This window comes from Cupressus sempervirens, chromosome 3 (genome assembly GCF_028749045.1).
Source record: "Cupressus sempervirens isolate cs-2001-9-10 chromosome 3, ASM2874904v1, whole genome shotgun sequence".
Lineage (NCBI taxonomy): Eukaryota > Viridiplantae > Streptophyta > Pinopsida > Cupressales > Cupressaceae > Cupressus > Cupressus sempervirens.
The window spans coordinates 560,643,446-560,665,511 of NC_143120.1; the positions used below are offsets into that span (position 1 = coordinate 560,643,446).

General features: G+C 36.0%; 1 protein-coding gene across 2 annotated transcripts in view; it reads left to right on the forward strand.

Moving 5' to 3' along the window:
* LOC149567653 (BRCA1-A complex subunit BRE-like protein) overlaps window positions 1–22,066 on the forward strand; it is a 197,784-nt gene that overhangs the window by 130,835 nt on the left and 44,883 nt on the right. For both annotated transcript variants that reach the window (XM_089820908.1, XM_089820909.1), the window contains 3 exons: window positions 8,990–9,079; window positions 9,200–9,253; window positions 10,048–10,113. In XM_089820908.1, the coding sequence (XP_089677034.1) occupies window positions 8,990–9,079; window positions 9,200–9,253; window positions 10,048–10,113 (210 nt within the window). The remainder of the gene's footprint in view (window positions 1–8,989; window positions 9,080–9,199; window positions 9,254–10,047; window positions 10,114–22,066) is intronic.

The window sequence follows — 22,066 nt, forward strand, 5'->3', positions numbered from 1 at the left end:
CAACAAAAACTTGGACTCTATGGCTCGAACCTGTGTTGCATATTTTAATCCAGGCTTGTTTTCTCCGCTATTGAGCTCCATTTCAAGGTTGTTTTTCCTTGTCCTTGCTTTCCCTGTATACTATGGTATGAATGGAAGATTGGATTGCAGACGTGTCTAGATACTAGATTTGAAATGAAGGGCACAGGTGCTAGTTCATTTCACATCTCATATATGGAAAAATTAAAGATAGGGTTCCTAGCTTCTTCTAGAAAAGCATTTATGATCACAGGTCAATTGATTTGTTTCAAAACCTTCACTGCGTTCCTAGCTCTTTTAGTTGTGTTTTCTAATGATTTAGATGTATATTTTATTTTTGTTTAAGCAAATGCTTTTATTGTAATGTACCCATTTTTGGCAAGCTTCTGTGGATGGTTGAGTCAGTTCATTATAGCAACCCTCGTGAATTGGCAGGGTGATTGGGGGTCTCGGTTGTGGATTTACTATTTTTAGTAAGTCTATTTTTGGTAGTGCAGTGGGTGGCTTTGGCAGTTGGTCGTCACCTGCAGTGGGTGTGGTAATTTATTGCATGAGGTCACATGTATTAATTAATTATAATAATATTTTACTATAATAATGTTATTAAAAGATATTCATTAAAAAGAGTTGAGATGTATTCATAAAGTTTCTGGAGTTCTTTTGAGGAAACTTTTGCCAATGAGGGATTTTAAATACGAGCTCATTTCATTAGAAAAAGCACCCGATTATCAACTGAATATTAGTGTCTTTGTAACTTTTATGAGTTATTGGTTTTTGTGCCCTTGCTGAGATATGGGTTTTGTAATATGGCCTGGAGACTGATTCTCCTTGATTCATTAGTTGTATTTGAGGTGTTGCAATTGTTTTCTTCCCTTCTATCTTTACTGTGGCTGGGAATATTGGATTGGCTTGAAGGTTTGTGGTCTCCTTACTGTTCTAACTGTATCTAAGGAGAGATTCATTATGTGGTTTGATTTGAAGAAAGATTATTTGTTAGAGATTGTCCTTGAAATTGTGAGGAAATCTATTGGGATTTTATTGTCACTTTGCATCTGCTAATAGAGATTCAACCTAGAGATTGAAAGGCTGTTGTCTCTGATCTGAGAGGTTGCGTTTGATACCACAAGGCTCCCGCAAAATTATTCTGAGGCTGGGACATTGATTTAAGAGGCATGACAATTTCTTACTGAGGCTGCAGTTTTGTCTACAGCCCATGATTCATCAAAAACAACTTGCAAAATATTTTACTGACTCATGTGCTTATCTGGAGGTTGGGCGTTAGCAAATAGAGGTTGCGGTTTATATATTAGGGGCTGCGATTTATAAATCTGGAGGCTGCTATCCACAGCTGGGTGTGCATTTCATTAGTGAAAGTACAACTTATATCCAGGACTTACGATCTTGTGTTGAGACCTACCGTTGCAAATAAGGCTTGCAATTTGCATTGTCAAGGACACCAACATTAAGGCACAGTCACACAAGTTGCATTACCAACTGCGATCTGCTCTGGAGGAGACCCATGAAACCTCTTGAAATAAGTCTAGGTTCCTGTGATATTAAATTAAGCAAGCATTTGCATTTTCCCTTTCCAACAGATGTATCTACTGGATTTGCAATATGCAAGTCTGTTAGCTGTGCAAGAAATATTATCTCATTCTCATTATTGCATTACAACAAGAAATATCAGTTGTATGCACTAATAAATTAGTCTAAAATTTTAAAAAAAAATACTTTAAAGTCAATGTTTTTAATTATTATTTTTAAATCTTTATAGATGTTTAAGCCTTTTTGAATGAGATATATTGCAGATATTTAGGAATCTTTTTGGGTTAAGTAATAAGTTTTAACTAAAATTAGTTTTTATAGCGACATTGATGACTTTATGTAAAACTTAAATGTATACAACAATAAAGTAGTCTAAAATTGAAAAACAAACAAACATAAAGTGAGAAAACAATTTTAAATCTACCTTTATAGATGTTTATGTCTTTTTGAAATAGATGTATCAAAGATACTTTTTAGGAATTTTTTGGGTTAAGTACTATGTTTTAACCAAATAAAGAAAAAATATTTTTTACCTATTGTAATATTTATATTGATAAATAAATTAAAAAAATTATATTTAGTGATTTACTATCTTAAAAAGTACAACAGATGGGCTGCAATGTTGTTCAAACTACATGGCTTTCTTGTATGGGGACAGCTTACAAAAGAAAACTTATCTTACTATTGATGTAATTGGCCAAAAAATTAATATGGAACCTCTAAATACAACATAAATCAAAGCTTCCAGAGAGGATCTGTATTGTACATAAGATAAGATGATGATATTAATGTCCAACAAGAGACCAACAAAGGGTCTAAGGGACTGGAAGATCATAACAGGGAAGAAAAGCAACTTAGGAAGAGCACCAAACAGTGTCTGAAAAAGAGCGAACAAGAAAGAAAATAAAGGGTACAACAACAAATGAGAGGAAGACTAGAAATCCTTTCTCAGTAAAATGATATCCAACACCGAAGGGTAAGGCCTAGGGTGACGAGGGGACTGGGTTTGTCTCTAAGTAACATTGGAGATAGGGTGTCATTGTCTAGTGAATCTACGGCGAGGTGTGACAAATTTGGTAAACCCGGAGACAAGAGTAGCAAGTGGTTGCTTCACGTCCCTGGATGGGGAAATGAGCAGGAAAAAGGCGGTGTAGCTAATTCAAGGCCTAGCTTCAAGGTCACGGAGTTGAGAAGTGTCTCGGATGTAAAGAGCTAAACACCTCTGGTCGAAATAACTGAAAGAGAATGAAAGGGATCTGCAGTCTCTGAATAAGCAGTGGAACTTGCCTCTGATCTCGTAGTATAAAGGGCATCAGAAGATGAAATGGATCTAAGTCTCCGTCTCTAACAAAGTGCAACGGTGGCAAGTCTAGTCATCTCTGGTCAAGTGGTGATCTGTCAAGCACCGAAGCTGGTGAGAACTGTAGTCTAAAAGACCCCAAAGAAATGTGGATGGCATGACTCCATTGTTTTCTCAAGTAGAAGGGGCACACAATGATCCGTTCACGAATCTCCACAAAGTGCTCAAAGTAGGTCATTTGTTGGCACAGACCCACCAGAGGATTAATCTAGGTTGTGGTGATGTAGTGTCTATAAATATCGATTCTAATGTGCCCATTCAATTCCTGTTGTGTGAGGAGGAGATGGGTAGGGGCACCAGTGAGAAGTGGTAAGGCAGGAGACACTCTATGTCAATCCCAATTGAGCTCAATAAGGTAGTGTCCTGGGTATATCGACAAGGAGCCCTGGTCACCAAATAAGGGTTAACAATATCAACGGAGGAACAATATGTGAGGTAGGAGTATTTGTGGTGACCATCTACGAAGTCGGCAAAGCTCCTGAGGCAATGAAGGAAGTAGATGAAATTGAAGATGGTGCTAAGCTTGAAAGGGTGAGCCTTGAACTTGGCCAAAATAATATTGTCGAGTGTACTGGTGACATATGTTAATCCGATAGAGGAGAAGGGTCTAGACCTGCTCGATTGAGGCCCATTCATAATCGAGAAGAAACAACCCCCAAACCACAAAGCCCTATAGAACTATTGGTCTAACCAAGGAGAATAAGATAGATAACTTGGACGCAGTGTCTTGAAAGTGATACTAGAAGCACTGTCTCTCAAGAAGGACGAGGGAACCCATCCCCTTGGCAACCCCCATAGTGGGACCAACAAGTGAAGAGCTTAGAACCTAGGAAGTAGGGGAGGCCATTTAGGATAATAAGAGCGGAAGACTCACAAAGTTGGAGATGGCGACCGTAACATGAAAGAGGCCCAAAGCAGTCTTGAGAGTATCGCTGAAAATCTATATGGGCTGGATCAGTCTTCCGAGTACAAGTCAAATCCGAAGTGCGGTCATGGGGAGGAGTCTGAAGATCTCTAGTCCATGCATTGAAGTCACCCAGAATGATGATCTCACCCAAGCTCAAAAACTTGGAGATGCATTCATACGAATTAGAGAAGGGATCTCCATCCACCGAACTATGTATGGCATACAGAGAAGTGGCTGGCAAGAAACAACAGACTGCTATAAAGATGTCTCTAAGACGGCAACCAGTATGGCTAATTTGGTTCCACATAAACCTAGCCGAGTTTTTAGAGTGAACCATCGCGGTAATGGTAATGAGGTTGTCTCTGATCAAACAAGGCACACCACCCAAACCTGGGATGACACTAGACACATGGACCTCTTATCTACAAACGGATAGCCATTGATGTCGTGAAAACCCCGGGACAGGGCAGATTAGACTCTCATGAGTTTTCGTTACAACAAAAATATCCACAATACTAACCGCATCCGAAAAAAACTAGGCAATGACCAAAGAGTGCCATTACCATTCGAAGAATTGATAAGAAGAGAACCAGAGGAAAGTTCATTTCCATGCAAGTGTTTGGCGAAACCTTCATTTGGCTAGAGGAGCCGGTCTTTGTTCCCATCCTCGTTAGGAGTGGAATCCCAAATAATAGCTCTGAGGTTTTAGCACTGCAAACTTCTTTGCCCATCTCACCTCAATAACCAAACCCCTAGAGTGTCTCGGCACAACAACTTGTGCTCTAGTAAGGTCCTCGTCGTAAAAGATCTTTGAAGGAAGAGGGAACAACTTCCTCTTTGATCTAAGAGCCTCTAACTTGCCAGAAAATGAGAGGAACCGCAGAAAAAGGGCACCATCTGGTACCACCCAATACTTGTCTAATGTGATATCTAAGATGCCTAGCTGATCTAGGAGAAAGGATTGTCTAGTTGTCGTAGGATAAGTAGGGGAAGTTGGGAGGCCTAGATGCTAAGCTCACGGGTGCGTCCCCAACGCTCCTCGGTAATTTGCCTCTAACGATCTTTTCCACACTCACGAGAGCAGCAGATTTAGTATTGGTACAAACGGATGCCCAAGATTTGGCTTTCTGCTCGGTCCCTGAAAGATCCCTGATGGATCTCTTCTGCTGATCTGCTGTAATTTTATTATTTTTAAATTTGTTTTCCCTGTTTAATAATATTTTCTTGCAGAGCTAGACAGAAGTTGCAGAAGGGTTTGAGTGTTTTATGTTTTTGATGATTTTGCAATGAATAATAACAGAAGTACAATAACCTGAACTAGTTCTGAAAATATATTTCAAATATAGCCAAAAGTAATTTTGCTTCAAGCAGATTTTTAAATATAAAACCTAGTTTCTAACTGGATGAAGATTTACAATAATATCCAGATGATTACAACCAAGGATAAATCTAACCTGAAGGTGTGAAGAAGAAATATGAACCCAGAAAGAAGATATGACTAGATTCCTGCTCTCCAATGCTGCACGTGGGAAAGAATATGGCTGCCAGGTGTTTCCGTACAGCTGCAAAGTGCCCACATGTGGATAGAATGCCCAAATCCCAGCTGAAACTTTGATTTAATACTGCGTTCCCAAGAAGAAACAATGCACAATCTCCAAGACGCCTTTGACATCAAAAAATCCAAACCACTATTTTGGGGGCTACGTCCCAAACAGGCAAAGCAAGTGGGGTTGGCGTCCCAAGCTCTGAAAGCTCAATCAGAGCCCAAATTGCAAATCCAAGATGTAATATGTCAATAATGAATTATAACTTTCTCTTTACCTCCTTATAACCCACCATACTTAGCTCGAACCCTAAAAATGTTTCCATGTGGCGTTAGGTTATAAAATAATATATTTCTCATTTTTAAAGCGGTCAAGTATCCAAAAATTGACTTTTTTCCCAATAGAAAGAAATCCGTTCACCGAAATGCTCTGAGTCAAAAGAGATATATTTAGAAAAGTTCAGGACCTTTCCAATGAGCTATTACACCGAGGGATACTCATCCAGATGAGGCCAAAAAACCCCTTATTACTCCAAAATGGCTATAACTTAGCCTTATTTAAATTATTAAAATGCTAACTTTGGAGAATATTTAGATATATTAAAATATTTCCCAAATAGCGAACTGATAGCCCAAAACACCTCTACGAGGTGAAATTGATCTTGTCACCTCCTGTGACTGATGCCGGATAATGTGAAATAACTAACAGTCTCATCCCTCAAAAATAGGGATACTCCTAAAAAATAGGTATGTCTCTAAATCTCTCGAAACTGAAACCATAGAATGATCTCGTAGAGACTCAAGAATGTAACCAATCTCCACCTCCTAAAATGTAGGAAACTCCTACAATTAAGGATCTACTCTCAACTGCTCTCCTATTGTCTGAAACTCCAGATCTGAACACTGTGTACCTTGACTGAGTCCCTAAACACCACCGTCAGCCTACAAGACTCTAATGATAGGCCAACTCTATCGTCTCTGATGTCTACTCTGGAAAGGGGACATGATAGTCTCAGACGGAAAAGAAGTGTGCTGACCACGAGTTCATTCTGTTGTTCTCTGAAAGTGTCGTGATCCCTAGTTGCCTTACGACTGTGTCAAAGTGGGTATTGATGTCTCTTGTTTCGGAAATGAGAGTGGTTGAGAAATTGCAGAGGGTTGACATGTTGGAATCTACCTAAACTTTCATAGCAGCGATGGTCTTTGATAGTGTTTGGACTGTATCCTCTGAACATTGGTTCTCAGCCTCCATTTTGATTAGTTCGTCGTAGAGCCTCTGGTATGTGAAGGATGGCACTGGAATAGCAGTAGAAGCTAGGACTGAAATAGGGCAAGGCATGACAAAAGACTCAGAGGTCCCCATGTCTAGGCTAGCAGTAGAAGACAATAGGAGGTTAGCAGAGGGAAGAGAAGCTGGAAAGTGCATTTGTCTAGATGCAAGTAGTAGCTTGGAGTAGTCTGAATCACTGCAAAGGAACGAAGAGACAATAATCTGTAATCTTTCTGTGCTCGTAAACAAGGGATATGGAGTAGAAATTTTGTTAGAGAAGAACCACCACCCTCGACGCAAACACTGAGTTACCCCTGAGTAAGGAAGGAGACCAGTGTGTGAACAAATCAAGGTTGAAAGGAGTCTGCAACTCCGAGCATGCCAAGAACAAGAGCGAATGCGTGAGGGTGCAATGACAGAGAAATAAAAACAGTCGCGCGCGACAAAAGGGTATCCACGCAAAGGCAAACACAACTCACACAACACTAGCATGTGGACAAGTAAAACCACGTGGAAGAGCTACAAAAATACAGGAAACAACGAAGTGAAACACCTGATATGTAAAATCTCATGGAAGAGCCACGAGAACACAGAAAATAGCAAAGTGAAACAACCACACATGACAGAGAAAGGAGGGAGGAGCAAAATGAAGACTTGGGAAGCAACTGAAAGAAAACCAAATTCAAACACGCGATTAGGACCCGCGGACACAAAGCCTAGGTGAAGGCTCTAATGGCGGACATGATCGTAGCAGAAATGACCAAAGTTGTGGGGGCTGATTGTGCGGAAGTTCCAGTAGGAATCATCGCAAGAGTTGCTGGCAGGAGTCATCCCAAGAGTAGATGAAGCATAGAAAATCCAATTAATAAAAGATGAACTACAAGTTCAACATTTGCAAATCGCTCAAATAGAGATATAAATAACAACAATGGGAATATAAAGGAACATTATGCACAAATCTAGAAATTGCATTTACCTCGAAGAAGAACCCACTTTAGGCTAAAAAAATCCTCTAATTCTGTAGAACAAAATACCCTTGTTTGACTAAGCAATAAATAAGTATAGAGGGTACAATGATTGATCAGGTACAGAACCAACCCCAAGAATGCCTAAAGATCTTTGAAATACCTCTAAAAACACTCCTTTGCTCATATAGACATTGCCTACATTTGCAGTGTACCTCAATGTCTCAAAAGTATTTACCATTTGTGTAACCTTCTTCTCCGTGTGATGTATATAAGCTATCCTTCAGCATACCATAGTACGAATACAAGTCAAATTCCAAACTGAAATATTATTTCAATTGTGTGCCAGCAGTATTTCTTGTAGCTATTTTTGAATAAAATGGCACTTTCAAATCACTTATGCTAGTGCTGTTCAGAATTGATTTTTGTAAGATAAATTTGCTGAATAGGATTATTAGAAACCCTTCTCAAGTTAAAAAAATGACCCAGCAATCACCCAGCAATCAATTAAATGGGTTTAAAAGCTTGCCGAAAAGACTTAAGTTGAATACTATGTGACTTTGACGATAACATTCTTAGAATCATAACTTCTGCTTGCAAACTCAAATTTGTTTTGAAATTGCTTAGAAATTTGAGAGGAACATGACTATGCAAAACTATCCGACCTTCATTCTTTACAACAGAGCTGCACATTTAGGACATGGCCCCAATGGTCTAAATGTTAGAATGAGAGCCAAATGATTTGATGTAAGGTTTTATCTTTCACACAATTCTGTTTTGTTTTGTCTTCAATGAGAAAATTAAAATGCTGACAACATGATATGACCCTGTATCACCACTTTATTCCATGGAATGAGGTGTCTCCTTCAGCATTCTTTAGTCATTATTTACTATCAATGCATCAAGGTCCAACACTGGTGGAATCTAGATTGTGCACATGTACACTTTGTATTGGTTCATTGTCTATGATATTTTCTCATTTGAACATCTTTTTTTCCAAATCAATCATATCTTCTGGATTAGAGGCAAATAGAGATTGTTAGAAGAAATTAACAACATATTCCAAATAGTCTTGTGTAAATTAATACTTGTAAATGTTTAGTATACTGCTAGAATAGGGAAACTGTTTGGAAAATGTGATGTAATTTTTTGAATCAAGGCATTTTTATTCTGTAGTCATAAAAACATTAAAGGTTATGATTCGTCTTCTCTTTATCCTCGAATGTTGTAGTTTTTAATTTACTGGAAATCCTGACTTCATATGCATGTATTTCCATTTTCTTTTTAGAGCTTTCAAGTTTCCCTTCATATCTCCTGTGAACCTTTCTATAACAAATCATATTCTTTTGAGCTATATTGATTCTGGAATGGTATGGAACAGTTGTCCGAAGCAATAACATCAGTCAATTTACGAAGAGCATTTATTGAAGCTTTAGTTCCACATTTTGGCAGGCCATTGGAGGCAGAGACGGTGGGATTTTCCCTGCATCTCTTGTTTCTTTTTGTTAGAAACACTATTTGATTTCTTGATGTTCCTTTATAGAACTTTGTTTAATCCAAAGTACTAAGTTCTTATTATATTGGAAATCAGGTGTTTTGCAGGAGAGTATCTGCCCTTGCTGCGACAGGACCCTTCACCTTTCTGGTATTGTAGATTTCATAATAGTATTTTTATCATGTTTTTCTTTCTAAAAGACAACAAACCATTTTCATTTAAACATATTTGTATGACTTGTATTGCAAGATACCTCATAAAAAAACAATAAAAATCAAGAGAAAATTTATTTATGAAGCTATGGGAAGTATACAAGTGTCCAAGTGTATGTTGTATGTACTCTATAGCTTTTTCAGTTTCATTTCCAATTGGAATACATGATTCAGTAATGTAACAGTTTTTTCTTTTTGAGATACCTCCACACAGCAAATATGAAGTAGAGCGGCTGATGATTATTTTAAAAATATTCTGTGTTAAGAGTCAACCAGATTCATGTATTTGATTCTAATAAGGGTTTGCATAGTTTCCTTGTTAATAATATCTTAGGTCCTATAGATATAATGTATTTGGCTGAATTACTAATTTCTTGAGTCTAATTTAGTATAAAATTTTATCATGCCAATTGAAAATTGGTACGATTAATTTTATAATGGATATAATAGCATCTAGGTATAGTTTATTGTTGAATCCATAAGTTTTTCATAAACTATGTCTATGTTTTCCCATCTCAATGATTTATCTAACATTCTTAACAACTTTGTGATTGGCATTATGATCGTTTTAAATAGCAACTAGAAGACATATACATGTGACCTTTGATTGAGTAGAAGTTTGGTTTTATTTTATTTTCCCCTTCTCCAAAATTCAGCTTCTATCTTAATAAAATTTTCTTAAGTTCCTTTTGTGCATTTTTTCTTGTTAATACATAAATTGGGATATTGCAGGTACATTTCATCTTACCAATCCAATTTCCTAAACAACAACCCACCTTGACATTTCAAAGTTCTCAGGTAATTACTTCTTGGCTTATGTCATTTGTTCTTCCTACTTTATAGTTATGATCAAATATTCAATTACTAAGATTTGTATGGTAGGTACTAATTTGAATGGGAATATGACACTCTCCTTTTAGGGCTAGCCTAAACATTTATGCATGGTGGGATCTAAAGGGCACACCCCCCATTTTAACCCCTTCTTTTTCTACTTGTTTTCATCACATCCTCGAGAGTATGGATTTTTTGATTATTCTGGTTACATTTAAGTTTTTAAAATCAACAAGACATCCTTGGCACATTGAGTAATTTATTAGTCCACTAAATGCATCTTTTAGATGTCTTGATGTTAACCACACCAAGTCTCCAACAACTTTTCAATAAATAGAAAAATATTTGCATAATTGAAAGAAAATATAAGGGCAAAATTTTTAATTAGTTATTTGTATGCTAATTGATAAAATAACAATCAGATATTGGTATTTACAATTTTGAATTTCCAACATTAATAGGAGTGGAAGTGGGTATAAAGACATGTGAATGTATGACATGCACATAAGAGTGCACAAAGGGTTCAATAAGAGTGGAGTTAGTGTTGTTTTTTCTTATTAATTAAATCATATTGATTTAATTATTAAGTCACTTATTATCTCTAGTTTACTTAAGCTAAACTTTAGGCATATAATAATTAATTCTTTTATTAATTATTATCATGCAACCTAGGTTTTACCTATTAGGGTCTTGATCTCCTCTTGTAAGGATTGATCTATTTATAACATTAATTCACTTTTGATTATAACAATTTATCTTTTTGCTCATTAAGAATGTTTGATCTATGGATCTAGGAATTCTAGCTTCCATAGCTTTTGCTTCTCTCTTTCTATGAGAGGTGTTTGCATGCAAGTGATTCTTGGGAGCTGTGGGGTTGATTATTCATCAACTTCAACATGGTATCAAACCTCCAGATCTTCATGCCCCTATTTTGTTTATGAGAAGTTTGGCTTGCCTTTTAGATCTCTTTTTTTTTTTTTTTCTTTCAGAGGGTTTCATTTTTAAGAATTTTTTTGTATTGAATTTGGGGGACACCATTTTTCTAGCCACTTTGAGCCCAAACGAACCTCACCGTTGAGCTCAGAGCAACTAAAAACCGTTATTTTCATATAAAATTTGTCCAATTTGGACACAGTTGGAATTTGAGGCAAAAAAATTTTGCTCCTCAATTGGGGACGTTTCTGGAGTCAACAATTTTGTGATTTTTTTGAACGAAAATCGAGATTTTTTGGCGCGAAAAATCTAGCTTCTTAGCACGTAAATTGAGATTTTTTGGAACGCAAATCAAGATTTTGGCACGTAAATCAAAATTTTTTGGCCTGCAAATTGAGATAGTTTTGATATGAAACTGTCACACTTTCTGATGCATTTTGGCATGGATCTCGAGGCGGTGATCTTTTTAAAATTTTGCCCTTCCAACTCTTTTTTGACCTACATGTGGCTTTTTGGTCATAACTTGCTCATTCGGATTTCGTTTTTCGCAAACGAGATATCGTCAAAAAGTAGGTTTTGAGCCCGTCATGATGGTGCAGTTTATTTGGACTTTTGATGTTGTTTGGTTGCCAGTTTATGTAGTCAAAGTTGATGGTTCTATTTTGCACTCCGAGAGACATTTGAGGCATTCTATTTTCTAGATTTTGCTCTAGGCACATCCCATTCAGTTTTTTGCTTTTTTGCATTCTGGTGGGTATCTTGGTTGTTTCAGGTCTGGAGATTGATTTCATTGCTTCAAATGATTCATCATGGGTTGTACTGTTTGTTATACTAGGCTTATGTTTCTTTTGATCTTTTTTGAAATCATGTTGTAGTATTTTTGCAAACCCACTGAGATAAAGCGACACTCTATTGCAATTCAAGATCTTGGAGATCTTTGTGTTTTGTCATACTCGCACTATAGTATAAAGTGCCTTAGGGGGTTTCATGTTGGCCATATTCGCTATCTTCCTTTGTCAAGTGAGTGTTCCTTCCACGACATTAGCCTCATGATGTGTCAATGACATGTGCCATTATAAGTGTTTGTACTTCTTTTGCACTCTTGATGTTCTTGGTTCTTCTTTTTGCAAGAGATATTGCATTCAGTTTCAGTGTTCATGTCTTACCTCTCAGCATTATAGGGGGTTATTTTGCTTCTATTTTTTTCTTGGTTTGATGGAGTGAGCTATGTATTGACTATTTTATCTTGTGTACTAAGCAATTGTAATGGCTGGATACCTATGCATTTCAGTGAGATAAATCATTTACCATATAGACATTCTTTCATTCCTTTCTTTTGGAGGCCATAAAGATACCTTCCATCTTCGATTGATCAACTCTTCAGACTTAGTCTTCTCTATCTGGTTATGTTCTATACAGTGAAGGTTCTTCAGATCAACAGTTTGGCAGTGTTTGCAACTTTGTGCTTTAGTGGTGTTCTTCACGATCATCCTTTTGTTCCTATCTTCTTGAACATTCTTTCCATCTCTTTTTGGAATAGGGTTTTCCCATGTGGTTTTCTTTATTTCTCCTCTTTTTTTAGAGATTTGGTTGTGCTTGGGTACTTGATCAAGCTTTTGTTGTCGGGACCCAAATTTACTTTCAGTAGTAGTTTCTAGAGTTTTAGCTACTCCCTAAGTTTATCTTAAGGGAGGGTGTTAGAGTAAATAAGTATTTTCTTATTAATTAAATCATATTAATTTAATTATTAAGTCACTTATTATCTCTAGTTTACTTAAGCTAAACTTTAGGCATATAACAACTAATTCTTTAATTAATTATTATCATGCAACCTAGGTTTTACCTATTAGGGTTTTGATCTCCTTTTATAAGGATTGATCTCTTTGTAACATTAATTCACTTTTGATTATAGCAATTTATCTTTTTGGTCATGAAGAATGTCTCATCTATGGATCTGGGAATTCCAGCTTCCATAGTTTTTGCTTCTCTCTTTCAGTGACAAGTGTTTGCATACACGTGATTCTTGGGAGCTGTGGGGTTGATCTTTCATCAACTTCAACAGTTAGTCCCAATAGGATTGTACCATTATGATCATTAATCCAGGATCATCATCCCGCTTCCTCATAGAATGGGACTATGCATAAAGAAGAGGTATCTAGTAATAGACTGATTAGTGGATATGAATTTTCTTGATTAAATAGGAAAAGAAGGATTGAAAATGAAAAGTAGTTTTTCCAAACATGCCCCCTTGGGATTGACCTCAAAAGAGGATTCATAATATGTAGGGAGATACGTGGAACCACAACAAATGAAGTAGGGAAGTATGGTAGAACATGTGTATGTAGAAAAAATATAATAAGGTGCGAGGAGTATCAATAAGGGAACAAGAACACAATTCAACAAGACTAGGAAAGAGAGTGATTGTCATTTTTAGTAGAACAATGGACTATGGAGAATAAATATAGCATATAAAGGGAACATAGAATGATAGAAGTGGGAAGTAGAACAAGTGTCATATCCTAATGACATGGCAAGAGAAAATAAAATTATGCCATATGGTTTGGAATATGAATGAGATAGATGTGTGCTAGAGATAATGGTAAGTGAAGAAAAAATATGTCCCATGATTTGGAATAGGAATAATAAGGTTGTATGTGAGAGATCATGGTAAGAGAAAAGAAAACCATATTGACATATGATCTGAAACAGGGACAAGAGCGTGAATGTATTATAGGGAGGCCATCTATTAGGCCACATGGAAAAATGAAGAGAAGACCATGGGAACATGCAATGTAGAATAGGAGTAAAAGTTTAATAAGATCATAGGCTAGGGAATATGGGATAAAAACGGGAAGGTTGTGTTAGCATATTTTCTAACTATACTATGCCAATAAGTAGGAAGAAATATAGGAATGACAATGAAGATATATTTAGGAACATGCAAGGTTACATATGGTTTAATCTTTAAGTGGGCTTGGGATACTATCTTCATAGGGTCAAAGAGCTTTTCCTTTTTATTCATATCTAACAATATTATTGAATTCTATAGCATAAGGCCTTTTAAGTATAGGATATGAGAAATGAAGTGTTTTATCATTGAAGTTAATTGGATTAGCACCATTAGAACACAAGAAGTCTTTTTTTGATGAGGGAGAAGAAGTGGAATGAGAAATGGAAATTGATCCTTAATATGTGTAATGTCTCCTATTTTTAGCATTTGGCAGGCAGTCAATGAGGCCAATCCATCATTGTGATCCTCGTGGTCTGGCAGGATAATTATAGGGTCCATAGCGATCAGCTTACTAGTTTTAGCAAGTCAGTGATGGATGTTTCCATTTTTGGCAGGCCTAGGCTCTATATTCAGTTGGTGATGATATTGGTACTTTCAGGAGTATATATTGAGTTTAAGTTTTATAAATTGTTTTTGCGCACCTAGTGGACGTGTTAAAATTTAATCATTATTTTACATGGAATATAATCCTTAGTTTTGAAAGCTATGCTTTAGTGAAAGGTGGGTTGAAGAAGCCTTTTAAGTGAAAAGTGTCCTTATGAAGCTTTTAGCTTAAGAGTTATTTGTTTGAAAATGTTAACTGAAAGCTTCTGATTGAAAAAGAACCCAAATTCTTCTGTAGAAAATAATTCATTCTATGATATGTTTGATAAAATTGGGTGATGAGGATTTGAGAATATTTCTTCAAGCTGAGAAGAAATATCTTTGATTTTGTTTGCACATTGAGCTGGGTGTGCATACCAGTGAATTTGTTTAAATGATGCTGAAGTATATCATTCAATTGCCTTATCTGCTGGGAACAAGCTGATTGGATGTTTTTTCTGTTATAGTATAGCTTCTGTCGTATCTGATAAATCCAATGCCAGTATGTGAAATGTATTTACACATACATATATGTATGTATATCTATACATATATGTGTGTGTGTTTCCAACTCCTTCACATACTGACATCACGGATCAGATTAAGCTATTTAATGCAGTATGATCAAGCTGAGATCAGGTTGTATATTTATATGCTTTGATTAGTTTATCTCATTCATCGAGCATTGATAATATGACAGTAATGTCATTGAATGTATCCATATTATCAATCGATCAATATTGCAATAATATTATTGTGGATGCTCAGAATACTATCGGGTTTACATTGTATATGAGCACCCAGAATTATCGGGCCTGCCTTGAGAATCGCCTAGACTTAGATAGGGCTTTTAGTAGTATAATGTTCTTATCATATTAATTTAGTTATGGTTTAATTATATTATTGTAGGGACATGACCCTACCATCATGTAGAGTCATGTCTTTACATAGATGTGACTTCCCTTTAATATATATATTGAATCGATGCAATGGAGAACACATCAATAACAAGGCAATATTACTATCTATTGCATCTGATATTTACCAGCGATCATCTCTTCTATATTTGCAGTTATCTCAAGTTGGAATTTATTAGTAATGTGCAATATAAAGTACAGATTGGAATTTGAGAGGAACACATACATTATATATATATATATATATATATATATATCTTTGCATTCATGCAATTGCAGAATTGTAATCAGAAAGTGTCTGATAACTGGTTTATAAATTAAAATTATAACTCTATCACAGATCTTATATTCCTTAACAAGGTGTCAGAGCGAGGTTCCTTTGAAGAAAGCTTTACTGCTTAAAGGAAGATCCTAAAGACAAATTGTTTCCCCTACCTGCTTGTGGTTGAGTACCAATATCACGATGGGAAATAATATTCATGGGCGTTGAAGTTGTCAATTGTTCAAAAAAAATAAAAAAACTCTCAGGAAATGACTGACCAATGGTATAGAGCAGGCTGTGAAATTTAATACTGAATAGTCTCTTCATTTTTCTGCATGGAAAAATTGATTGGTTGTGCATCCTCTTTAGAGCACTATTTAATCCAAAGGTTCATGTCATGAGGAAAGACATCTATACCTGTGATATCTCAAAATATTTTTGATTGAAGTGCAGAGCTTCCTGCATTATTTTGATATTAATATTGATGAAGCTTGTATCGGGAATATTGCTGTGGGAGTCTTAACACCTCTAGTCATTTGCACCAAGACCGATTTATTAAGAGTCCCTTCTCAGTGTAAATTTATATACGATCGCATGTAGATTTGAACGTTCGTTTGAACATATTGAGGGGAGCGATACCATGCACAATGAAACATTTTCTGAGACCTCATTAATTTGATAACTACATTACAGTGTATGGTATGAATGATAACAACGAAGGATAAGAAACCAGTTCATACTTAATTGCAGTACATGGAGGACCTCCTTACGCAAGTGGTTACCATCAAAGGAAATCAATCTTTGAAGATTGTTTCATTATGCACGCTGAATCAATTGGTAAAAGAAGGCTGTTTCAGTATTGGTTTCAAAAGTTCTAAAGAAACACATTTTTATTTCATAATACATATCCATTGCCAGAGACTCACAACATACTATTATCAGAACAAAATTAATACTGGGATCAAGGGAGCTCGGGTTGGTAACCTGTGGGAGTGGGTAACACAATATTTGTCATTGGTTGCTAGGAATATTTTACAGTTAACAAGAGAGTCACTGTTAACATTAGTGTGCATCAGGTGGTGAAAGGTTGATTGGAGTCTGGACGGCTCCTAGGAGTTCACTTGGACAGCTTCTGAAAGTTCAACAACCAGTAAACAAGATATTCACAGAATTGAAGGAAAGGGCATATACAAAGCATCGAGTCATCAACGATACATAACTATAAATCAACGATGATCTTATATGACTTGTCTGGTGTTTCGATTGTTATGTTTTAATACATATCAGAGAGAAATGTGCATTCATGGGATAATGACCACTAGAGAAATTCACAGAAATGTGGCAGCCAAAAGAGATGGTGACTTAAGTGATCTGATTACATAGCAAGGGCAATTCATGTTTCAGACAAACAGAAGAAGATAGACTTGGGCGTGTCTAATCTTAGATTAAAATTAATGATGAGTGCGATGGTCAAATAAAGTACGGAAGAGGGACCAGGAATCCCGTCAGAGACAAGAGGAACTGGGCGTGGAATACACAAGTTCACAATAGGAGAAAGTTAATTAATATATTTACACATCAGTATTCATGGTTTCTGGATTAACATTATACATATCCTATGTAGATTTCAGACAAAATCTCTCCACCCAAGGTAAGACACATGACATTAAATTCCTCTGTAGCTACGTACCAATGGAAGCAATAACAATATATCTTAAAAGAAGACTAAGTGAAAAAATAAAAATAAATAAAAGGACACAAATTCAGATTCATTCATTGCAGATAGAGGATGAGAGCTTAGAAAGCATGATCGGTTCTTTATTTTATATTGTTTGTTATGGCCAATTCAAATAGAAAGGAATACAATGTATATTAACTATATTAACTATACCAACCACTGCTTATTTAACATTGAGCGGAAGAACTGGACTGGACTATGTTGGGCATCATCCCCACTTCACAGCAAATTATAGACAAGAAGATTTATATATAGAATCAAATTGCTTTTTGAGGAAAACAACTTTTAATTCCTAGGAAACCTTTGTCTTCATTGTCTGAGGAACATATATTTGTCGAAGCAGACTTGGGTCATTTTGACAGAAATGACTATGGTCTAAACTAAAAATCTGCAATTTTAGCCCAGTACAAGAGTCATCCAAGTATGGTCGAATTTCAGAGTTGAACCTTCTGATAGCTCGGTGGGAGATCATGCTATTGGTGTATCTTGACATAAAGATAGAAGAGTAATGAGTTTAAACTTTAATCACAGATTTTAATGGAATTTGTTTCTCATCTATTGATACTCTCACCAGGAATCTGGAGGTCATAATGATTTAATGGCTTGGCCAAGAAAATGGTAATCTAATTGATCAAAGGAATTATAACCTACTATTTTTTAATGAATAAATAAATGAAGGGTGTATAACCGACACTCTAAAAGGTCTTGCAAGCCAAAAGAATGATGGATTTTATGATTCAAGCAAGTTACCCATGAGATATGTAGTCACACAATTATTTTTCAGGGACTTGAGATGTAAATTATTTATTTCATACTTAAGGTTCTCACTTGAATCACTTTAAGCCCAAAAGGTTTAGTTAAACAAGTGCATAGATTTGGTAATCTCGAAAGGGGGATGCTATGAGTTAATTCTACCCATATGAACTCGATGAAGAGAACAACAACAAGGATGAGGTGATAGTAGGAGATACTCAACTTGGGCTCAACCAAGAAGAAGAAAGGCACAGAGGAAGATAAGAAGGTGAAACATACCTGTACATGAAACTAAAAGGGTATGCATTTCTGTGGTGGGATCATTTATAGACTGATAAGTATCGAACATGCAAGGATTAAATAATGTCATGAAAGACACAAAGGAAGATAGGAAGGTGAAACAAGCCTGCACATGAAACTGAAAGGGCATGCATTCCTGTGGTGGGATCATTTGTAGACTGATAAGTATCGAGCACAAAAGGAGGAAAGATTGTCATGATTATCTCTGATTGGACTTGATAGTGATTGAAACTCTACAAATTGGAATGACTAGGAATTTTACATTGTGGGGGGAATAATAACCAATGTTTTGTTCCCATTTATACCATCTTTAGAGGAGAGAAGAGATATGAACCATCATTTGATTTGATGCATATTGACCTTCATTGGAGCAACATGTATCAAGGATGTTGGTGTACAGATAAGTATTTGTTATCTTTAAGTAAGACATTTATTTTGTAGTCTCTTAGAGTTATTTGCCTTGGTTTTTTCCTTTTTCTTTGAGGATGTTCTTGTAGGAAAAGAAGATTGCTACATTAGGCATGCTACCAAATATAGTGTAGAATCAATCAGGCTGAATAAAGTGAGGCTCTTGAAGTGAATAATATCCTTGATGATTGAGATTATGAATATCCTTCTACATAAAGAGAGAGTTTGAACTTCATCAGAGGCAACCTTGTATGAGGAGGTTTGAATGTCAATATCAGATTAAGAGGGAGAAGTTTGAGGTGAAAACCCTTGTTCCACCCTCTAAGAGCAGCTATGGTGAATCAACCATCTGACTTGGTTCATGGTGGATATCATGAGAGTTACTATTTTGCACATGTGGATTTGTGCCATGAAAGGTGATGATCTTTCATTGATGTATTTGTGAGGTTGCTATTGTAAGGTGACGACCTTAACAATAGATTGACTTGTAATCATAAGACTTCATTAAGTTGTTGTCTCAGAATGTGCTGGAAATTATGATAGCAAAAGTGTCATGATTGACTTCATTTCATTGTCGTCCTGGAGTGAGCCAGAAATCATGATGCTACTTGTGTTGTTAATTTCTTGAGTTCTTGATCCATTGTCATGATAGACTACATTAACTTGTTGTCCTGTACTGTGCCAAAAATCATGACAATAAGTGAATCATGATAGACTACCTTAGTCCCAAAGTAGGCCGGAGATCATGATTCTTCTTAAAACTATATATTGTTGTGATCAAGATTGATTATCTAATAGACTGTGTTCTTGTCCTGGAATGTGCCAGAAATCAGATAATCTATATTATTAAAAGGATATACTTGTTGATAAGCATTTTTGATGCAAACATGAATATGAGATTATTGAGAGAGAAATTGATCATATCCTCCTTTGCCAAGAGGGAGTGCTAAAGTATAGTTTGAGTCGGATCTGTTAAAGATGGTGGTAGTATGTAAAATGTATTTACACACACACACATATATATGTATGTGTTCTAATCTCCTTTACATACTGACATCACAGATCAGATTAAGCTATTTAATGCAGTATGATCAAGCCCAGATCCAGTTGCATATTTATATACTCTGATTCATAGTTCCAAGAATCACGGCGATTCATGCGATTCACGCGATTCGGCGATTCGATTCAAGCCAAATGATTTTTTGTGAATCGGTGAATCGAATCAGCGATAAAGGGTTTATGAAATAAGTTACTCACTAAATTTCAAGGGTTTTTTAAATTTTCCGATTCATGGCCGATTCGATTCCGATTCATGGCCGATTCACGATTTGATTCGGCCTTGCCGATTTCGATCCGATTCCGATTCTTGTTACTTTGCGAGTCTGATTATTTTATCTCATTCATCAAGCATTAATAATATGACATTAATGTCATTGAATGTATCCATATTATCGACCGATCCATATTGCAATAATATTATTGTGGATGCTCAGAATACTATTGGGTTTACATTTGAGAATTGCCTAGACTTAGGACCTTTACTAGTATAATGTTCTTGTCATATTATTGAGTTTAGTTATGGTTTATACTTTAATTATATTTATGTAGGAACATGACCCTACATAACATGTAGGGTCACTTCTTTACACAAATGTGACTATTCCCTTTTATATATATATATATTTATATATATTATTGAATCAATGCAATGGAGAACACATCAATAACAAGGCAATATTACTATCTATTTCATCTGCTATTTACCAGCAATCATCTCTTTTATATGTGCAGTCATCACAAGTTGGAAATTATTAGTAGTGTGCAATATAAAGTACAGATTGGAATTTGAGAAGAACACATACATTATATACATATCTTTGCATTCATACAATTGCAGAATTTTAATCAGAAAGTCTCTGATAACTGGTTTATAAATTAAAATTATAACTCTATCACAGATCTTATAGTCCTCAACATTTTCTGCAAGGGTTTTGATACAAGTTACCTCTTAGTGTTGGGAATTGCATAGATTTCTAGGCGGCTGTGTTATCGATAATTTATACTGTGTTTGGAGCTCGTAATACATACTGTCTTACATCTGAGATGTGAGAGATTTGTTCTGCTGAAAATTAATTATCACTGCTGCAAATTCATGAAAGGAAGGACAACTTCCTTAGGCATTCATATCTCTGCAAGAATACACAGTAATTGATGCCGTCTGGATGCATATGGAAGGGCTGTGATCTTAATTACAGTAGCAGCATTGATATTTTTCAGCTGCGATCAACATACTTGGAGCAGCATTGACAACACAAGGGCTGTGATTAGTTTTCTGGGACAGCATTGGGCATACATGATCTGCAACTCATTAATAAGGACCAATGTTTGTTTCATCTACCACCAAGGAATTCAATGTTGGAAATCTATAATTGCCAGGTTTTCTATTTAATAAGTTTGATTGCATGCCAAATGTTTGTTAAAATGTCTATTGGTTGTAGATGGGCATTTCACATGTAAAAATCGTATTTATGCCTTCAAATCATTAAAAAGGATTGCATTTGTGTTCCAATTCTTCACCTTGATTTATTAATAATCATTTGCAACTATTTAAGCTTCAGTTAAAACCATTTCAAGCAAGCAAATACACTCTAAAAAAAGAAGACACAGAGATAAAGGTTTCATTCAAAGTGTTTGAGTTTAGAATGAGCAGTTCATTGTAGTGGTATTAGAGCATTTTGTAAAGAACCAAACTGGCTCCCCAATTTGAATTTTGATACACAATCTATTATTTGCAATTATTTAAATGTTTTCTAATTTGTTTTGTATTTTCCATGTTGATATGTGATAAATTCAATAAGTTTGAAATGAGGATATAAACTCAGACTACAGCGGAATAGAATTTCTTTGCACTTTATTTTGAAAACCATATATCATAAATACATGTTTATTAATGGCATCTGGATTGCAGATTAAACTGCCAACCCGTGCCACCAAAATGCCTTCTCCTTAATGCCAAACTCAGCCGCAAGAAATGAATGCCTTGGCCATCCTCAAGAATGCAGAACATTGAGTGCAAATGACGTGCAAGGGGGACTTTTGCTGAGATGTGTCTTCCAAAATTCCTCAGTTGGGCTGCTAGCATGTATCGCAGGCCCCAACAGATGCTACATTGGCCTCCCAATAGTCATCCCAGCATAAAATGCAGGGATGAAGGCAATGTCTGATCCGATATGATG